Genomic DNA, 7,857 nt, shown 5'->3' with positions numbered 1-7,857 from the left:
TTTTTTTCCTGCATAAGTCTGAATGTAGACAATTTTACCCCAAATATAAATGGTGATCTGTTTTTAAGAAAGCAGGCATGACACTAGAGATCAGGTTTTATCTAGGAACTGTCCATGCTCGCTCAGTCTTTCAATGTCAAGATTCATGTTTAATAGCCACAGCTTATTCACACAGTCAGAACATAGCTGGTGGAAAGGTAGAAAACAGGTGTTCTGCAAGAAGCATGTAAACGAGAAGAATATCAGCATTTATAGGTTCCATTTTAATAGCTTTATCTAAAGCTGTGGACCGGGAACCAAAAGTTATCTATTTTTACTTAAGGCAAAGGCCTAACCATTTAGGTGTAAACTGTGTAATCCTCGCATGCAGGCAACCCTGAAATAGGCGTCACAATGATTTTTACCTCAACTTGAAGTTTTATTTTCTAGGTGCGCATCATCATACAATAGTAATGTCATTGACAAAGTAGTTAATTAACACTCAAACCAAGTTAGCTAGTGAAATATTTTATTTTGCTCTGGTTTTAGGATCATTTTTATTAATTTTTGTTGTCAACTTTAAAACAACAGGATTCTGATAGAATGGATTAGTTTATTGATCTAACAAAAAATATCATTTACAATTTGAAACTGTAATAAGAATGATTCTCCATTGGAATAAACCAAGATAGACTTACAATTATTTGTTTTTGAGTGAATATTGTAGTCAGGATTCTTTAGGCCAACAAGTAATTCATTTAAAAACATATCCTTTTGGGTATGGGCAAAATTTTACTGGATAACTAAGTGTTCCCATTACATTGCCATAAGTAAGAGATATTAGGCTTCATCGTACTTCATGTGACTTGTGCAATTTTTCTCCCATAAAAACTTAAAATCGAACTGCTTTGCGTTTTTTATTCCCAACTTGCATTCACTGCTTTAACAAACCACTAAAGGCTATGTAGTCCTAGAAACAGTTAGGAATTAAACAGCTGACAAACTTCACACCAACAAAAGAAAAAAAGTATCAAAATTTTGCCTGTTTTAATTCTTTAGACACTCACAGCTATTTAAAAAAAAAATGTTAAACATTGGCATAGCTGACTTAACCTTCTTCCTCCCCCCCCCCCCTTCTTTCTCCAAATCCCCCCCCCCCTCTATCCTCCAAATAACAAACAAAACTAGTACTTAAAACTGACAAATAAATGTTTAATAAAATGAGTCCATGGTTTATTGTATTGTTCGGAATTGAAGGGGAATATTCAAAGACTATTTGAAATTTGAATCTTAACCCTACATAAAATTGTGGACCAACTGGACAATACTTAGGAAACAGGGACAGACAAGTTTACTGTTTTCCTGATAAGCTTTTAATATCAAGATTTTTAAAAATTAGCCAAAAGGCTTTAAAATGACTTTTTAACTGAGAGGGTTTGATGAACATTTAGAGCCGTCTCCGGTTCTAAGTTTACGTTTCAAGATGACATCCATGGGTATCTTACGCCTATCATAAGCTTGGCCAAGAAAATACATTGTGTCAATAAACATGGTAGTAAGATTAAAATGCCAGCCAAACTCACTAGTAGAATAGTCATGAGGAAACACATGGTGATAATTATGGAACCCTTCACCAGTGGCACAGAAAGCAACACCCATGTTTTCAGCAGGGTTGATGCGTTCATCATAAGGCCTCTGACCCCACATATGGGCAGCGCTGTTGACCAACCAAGTTGCATTCAATACTAACGTGTAGCGCAAAATAGCAGCAATATAGAAAGCATTGAAAGCACTTTCACCCCAACCATAAACTGGAACAACTGTTGGCAGGATGAAGCAACAAAACAAAACTAGCTTCTTGTAGTGCCTGAAAAATAATGATTTAAAAATACATTCCTTGAAAGTATTGTTTCAGTCTTAGCAAATTTAACACTGAATTATTTCTTTTGATTACTGATGGAGATCAAAATCTTTACAATAGATTTCCTTTGAAAAACAAATTATTGACCAGAATAATACTCTAAAATGTCTTAGGCCTAACATTTTCACCCCAATAAATTAATGATATGTTAAGAGATATTCAATGAAGTGAAACTTACGTATCTTGAAATGCAACAATTTTATCATTTTTGAGATCTGAAAGATCGATCATTTTCCCCTTTTCTTTCACATCTGGATGTTTCTTCACGAGCAGCCAACCCATGTGGGCGAAGAAAAATCCTCTTTTAGCATTATGAGGATCAGCATCAGTCTCTGAGAACTTGTGATGAGCACGATGATCACGAGCCCATTCATAAATGGAATTCTAAAACCAGTAAAAAAGAACAATTATCTCAGATATAAAACCTATTTCTGCAATAGATAAATAGTGTATGACCAAAACCATTTCAACAAATATTCAAATGCAAAAAATAAATAGAGCTTACTTTTAACTTGGAATTCTATTTTTTAAATTTATTTACTCTCTTGCTCATTTTAATCCCCAATGCTGGTGTATTTTGATAATTTAAACTTTTTTTGAATATCAAATAAACCAGGAAGTACAAAGTATGTCTAGCATAGAACAAATGTCTTATAATTACAATTGTTTTTAAAACTAACCTGAAAGGATATACAATTGCAGAATGCCAAAAATATCCGTAATGGTAGTGTTGCCTTGTATGACCTATGTGACCATAGACGGTGGGCTCCTGCTGTAATTCCCATAGCAGCTAGGTAATACATGACTGCAGCTGAAAGTTTTAAAATTTTGCTTTATAACTGGGCTCTAAAATATTCTTATTATTAATTAATTTCTATAAACAGAAAATGGGGCAACCTTTGATAAAATATTTTCAGTTAGATGTCCTATGATTATATTGTTGAAGAGAATGATAATATTTTTAACTCACACTACATAGAAAGAAATATAAATTTAAAAATTATTAAAAACAAAACAACCTAGTGAAACTCAAATTAACAACGAAGAAATGTGAGGAAAAATGTTTTTAAAAATATACTTACTCCATAGGAGTGTTTGGTACATCGCTTTTGGAATCAGTAATAAGGAATATAGTGCAGCTAAGTGAAGAAAAATAAAAAGCACCACATTGCGCCAAACAATGACCATAGGTGGACGTTTGGGACTAAGATTGGGCTCTGCAATAAGTGCTTCCACTTGATCAAGACCCAATCTATCACCTTCGTAGTCTGGATTTTCTGCAGCGTTCCTTGGGGCCATTGTTTAGGTTGTTAAAAAATTATGTCTCCTATACCTATATAATAAAATATGATTCAAAATTCAATAAAGAATATAATTTGAATAACAATAAAATACTTAAAACAGCAACAATAACAATAAAAATAGCAACAATAATCCCACTGAAACACTGTAGATTTTTACCCATGCATTACAAGTACAAGTTTTTACAACTCTAGTTCTAAAGACATAAATTATTTTAAAAATACAGAAAGAAATTTCATAGAATTAGAAAGAGGAAGAAAGACATGAATTTCCTAAAAGAATGAAAGTAATGAGAATTACTTAAGACTTAAACATAAGCTATGTCTGACGCATATATGATGCACAGCATTGCTTTCAACTAATTTCCTAAAATCTAGAAAGCATTGCAAAAATGCAAGATGTTCTCTTGCTCGTTATCTACTGTATAAAATTTTACAGAGATATTCATACTACTTTGATCTTTATTTCTATAGTGTTATACAAGTGTCTGATAATGTTACAATTGAATTTTCTTTAAAATGGGATGTTAGATTACTAATGATGACTGGTAGTATCCTAAACAAAATACAAATATGACTTTCTAACCCTATCTCCAATGTAAGTCCTACACCCCTTTTTTAGAGAAGATTCCAATATCAGACACCGCTATAAACATACTCCCTTAATTACAATGTCTTGGATTTTGGAAAATAAATAGTCTATAGAGTCAATTTACCCAATTAGTGATTAGTCTAGACTTAGACTTAGAATTTCATATGTATGTAGCCTACTCACTCTCTGGCTTTCTAGTAATGGTAGAATGGTATTAGAGTCTAGATCTATCTAATTCTAACTCAACTGGTAGATTACATTAAAATTTGTAGGCCCTATAGAATTTTAGATTATTCTTAGCCTACTAAAAATAGACATTCTAGAATCTAGATTAACTTGATCCAGTGAATTATATTAGTGTTACTGGCTCATTGTAATTTTTTTGTTGAGTGAAAATGTGGCCATCTTGTTTCATGCTGGATAGTCATTATATATAAGTCTGCTCATGTACATAATAAAATACGAAATTTCGCTTTCAATAACTAGAGTCTAGATCTAGAACTAATTCCAGAGAAAAACTCTTTACTTTACAGTGATTTCTATAACTAGACCTATCATTTCGATCAACACCCCAGCCTCCCTATTGCTTATTGTTTTGAGTTGTGATTCTGATTGCTTTTGCGCAGTGAGAGAGTGAGAGCAATCCAGTTTTCAAGTCCGAATTTTTGCTGCTGGGATGCTAATCAACCATTTGACATTGCATGCATTTATTTTAATAGTTCGGTAGGACAACGTTTCCTAAGCAATAAATCTACTTAAAGGCTGCTTAAAGTAATCAAGTAAAACAAATTGTGGAGGGATTTCAAAGTTCTAGCCAGCTTACGCTTAGCTTTCCCTCCGGTCACCGTTCCGGCAGCGACGCAAAGTTCTAATAAATCATCCTCAATAAGTATTTATTAAAATGAGTATGGTATTCATAAAAGCAACGAAACTTACCTTAACTTTCATAGACTGAAATGACCGTTATTTTATTGTTTAAGAACACTAACTATTAACTGAACTTATTAATACTGTTTGATCTTTCTTATCCTTGAACAGCTGATCTATGTGAACAAGGCCAGTAACCAGTCTTATAGTGGCGTGATTGTTTTCGATCGAATGACAGGCCAGGCTCAAGCTCGAAAGGAAACTAGTATTTTAAGCAATTACTGACAAGTGTTATTTCTTAAACAATATTTTATTGCAAAAGTTATAATTAATAATATAATAAAAAGTTTAACAATAATTGTAGCATAAAATATTCTAACTCTTATGCTATTCTTGAATGAAGCACTATTCTAAGCAGACTTATATAATAGTAATTATCCTTTCGATTTTGTGCTTGCCTTCCCCGCGTGCCTTAAAAAGTAAAATTAAAAGTGAAATACAAGTACATCAGTTATTTTAGATAAACTGATAAAAAATTAATGCATTAAATGATAATTAGATTTTTTATTCAGTTAATAGTTATTATTTATTAATTTCAGTAGTTGGCACTTTGTATAATAATTCAAGAGGGAGATTGGAATTAGTTGAGGGGGGGAGGGGGGGGGGGGGGTGAGAAGGGGGTTCTTATTATATTAAGTAGCCTACAGTCAACAAATTCAGCACATTAAAAAAATGCATAAAAACGTTTTAATAACAAGCTTTTATATAATTATGCACTAAAAATGTGAACGTAAATGGTTTTCTTTAATTATAATAATGAGCTACTATTTAAATAACTAAAAATAAATGTGTGGGTCTCTGTTTAAATTCTAGTAAAATATTTAATACATAATAATTAATATAGCGTCCCACGCTTTTATTTTTAGTTATTTAAATATTACTTCATTATTATATTTAAAGAAAATCATTTATTTTCTCCCTCTTACTGCATAATTTTATAAAAGCTTGTTGTTTTATACATTTTTAGTACTTTAAAATTTTTAATACGATAGAGTTGCATGACAAAAACAATTGCGCACCAAATGAACCTGAAAAAAAATGCGCGTATGAAATGTTAGAGCGTAAAATAGTATTTTATATAAAAAATTTAGTTAACTCATAAAACATTAATTTGACATCCAATTAAGTTAAATTTGATGTCAGATTAGTCTTGACCCACGTGCGAAATTTGAAACGAATTGGTCAGTTAAAAGTGATCGAAATTTCGGTGCGCGGACCTTTGACCACAGGAGCTTTGACCATAGGGGGTTTGACCACAGGTGTCTTCTCAGCAGATGGTCTTTGATCACAGGTGGTTTGTCCATGTAGGATCTTTGATCACAGGTGGTTCGTCCAATGCTGGCGTTTAATAACAAGCGCTTTGTCCATATATTGTAAGGATTAATTTTAAAAGTTGTGTAATTATATTTTAAATTGCGGCAGGATGTAATATGTTAATTCATCATGCATAAATACAAGTCATCTAAACCATACAAGTATTACTTCTTTGACTATACTGTGGCATGTTTTTTTTTATCCTTTGTTATCCTTTATATGTATGTATTTTCAAGTACATCTACACTATTTATTTGTGAAACTTGTTTTATGTCGCATTATTTGTGTTCCATTTATGTTTAAAATAAATTCTATTTTATGTGGAGACTAAAATATCGCTCTTGGCTTTTTTAGTACGTTAATTTCTATTAATGGACTCCCAGGAAACATGTATAAAATCGTATTTATTGTATCACAAATTTAAATGAAATAACAATTTATAATTTCTATTTTAAAATCTATATATTATGGTTAACCCCCATCCGTGGTCAAAGCCCCGCTGAGGACAAACCCCCTATGATCAAACCCCCTATGGTCAAAGCCCCTCTGTGGTCAAAGCCCCGCTGTGGACAAACCCCCTATTGTCAAACCCCTATGGTCAAAGACCCTGTGGTCAAAGCACCTAGGACCTTTTGGCTAAGATCAAAGTGTAGTATCTGTTCTTATCCGAAATTTCGTGGGGCAGTTTTTATCCACGACGACAGACAGACTGATAAACCTAATAAAAAACCTAATAAAAATAAATCACTTTAAAAACAAGAAGAATACCACGGAATAGCCGAGTTTTTAACTGAATCATTTAAGTCACTTAATCAGTGTGCGCCTGTGTTATGTTAAATGTGTCGGATTTGCGTTTTGACCAATAACTATTTTATAAATTATTTTTCTCAAACAAGTTCAACATTTTTAAAAAATATAGGCCTATAATTCACGTGAAACGGGTACCGATGGCTAGTCATTGTATAAAAAAAACAAGAATAACTAAATGTAACAGAATAACACTTAATTTAATATTAACTGAGAATTGTACAAATCATCATCAGTCTCTTCAGAGACATCAGGATGTGGAAGGCATTCTCAGCTTTTTGTATGGCAGGGCAGCCCGTTGTAGAACAAAGCTTGCTCCTGTGGAATGACACCTGAGGCGAGAAGAAACAATAAGTTAGTCTTTCTTTTTTTCTGAGATTGGCAGGCGGTCTTTGCATGCAGGCACCATCAGCGACATTACAATGATTAATTATGGTCGACCACGACCCATCAATGTATTCAGCACCATAAAACTGACATCTGATATTGCATACTTATACTGAATGATGTATGGAAGACTTTTTTCAAAACACATCAATTTGATTTTCATCCACTGCACCGGTTGGTATAATGTATTCTTGGTGCGATTTTTAACAAATCTAGATAATACTTTGAGAGCATGCACATCAGTATGATACCTTCTTTTAACAACAAATGGTGGATTTTTTTTTTTGTTGCTATCTAAACCAATTCTAAAGGTTTAGAGAAACCAAACAAAAAATAAGTATCACTTCCGGTTACAGGAAATCGCTTTAAAAGTTGTTAGAACCTATGGAAAGAATCTCTTAGGCCTAATGTGAAATGTCGTCCCCTTAACTGAAGCAGTATACAAGTAATGGTGTTTACGCACACACACATACAAACACACACAAGATTGCAAAACTGGATCTCCCGACGGCTCATGAGGGTGTAAAAAGTCAAGTTGTCAAAATCTCTATTTCGGGGTTTGTTTGTTTTTTTTTGTTTTTTTTTTTTTTTTTTTTTTTTTTTTTGCACAAGGGTACAATACTCCGTAT

General features: G+C 32.8%; 1 protein-coding gene across 1 annotated transcript; it reads right to left on the bottom strand.

Annotated features, from left to right (window-relative positions):
• Positions 1 to 1,011: 1,011 nt before the first annotated feature.
• Positions 1,012 to 4,894, bottom strand: LOC131932382 (stearoyl-CoA desaturase). Its single transcript, XM_059289306.1, has 5 exons — positions 4,730 to 4,894; positions 2,983 to 3,233; positions 2,581 to 2,711; positions 2,079 to 2,284; positions 1,012 to 1,846 (listed from the first exon to the last, which is right to left on the bottom strand). Exons 2-5 carry the CDS (start codon positions 3,197 to 3,199, stop codon positions 1,402 to 1,404), a joined length of 999 nt encoding a protein of 332 aa, XP_059145289.1. The 5' UTR covers positions 3,200 to 3,233; positions 4,730 to 4,894; the 3' UTR covers positions 1,012 to 1,401.
• Positions 4,895 to 7,857: the final 2,963 nt, after the last annotated feature.

This window comes from Physella acuta, unplaced genomic scaffold, assembly GCF_028476545.2.
Source record: "Physella acuta isolate Inbredline_101_S28 unplaced genomic scaffold, ASM2847654v3 ptg002156l, whole genome shotgun sequence".
In the NCBI taxonomy this organism is placed as follows: domain Eukaryota; kingdom Metazoa; phylum Mollusca; class Gastropoda; family Physidae; genus Physella; species Physella acuta.
Note: the sequence above shows the minus strand (reverse complement) of the source record. Positions and strands in the feature narration are given on the sequence as shown.

Bases quoted from the DNA above. Each gene is read 5' to 3' on its own strand.
- LOC131932382 (XM_059289306.1), bottom strand. From the start codon at position 3,199: ATGGCCCCAAGGAACGCTGCAGAAAATCCAGACTACGAAGGTGATAGA. The intron at 2,712-2,982 runs GTAAGTATATTT...TAAAACTTTCAG, and splicing joins GTACCAAACACTCCTATGGA to CTGCAGTCATGTATTACCTA. The intron at 2,285-2,580 runs GTTAGTTTTAAA...TACTGGTTTTAG, and splicing joins GCAATTGTATATCCTTTCAG to AATTCCATTTATGAATGGGC.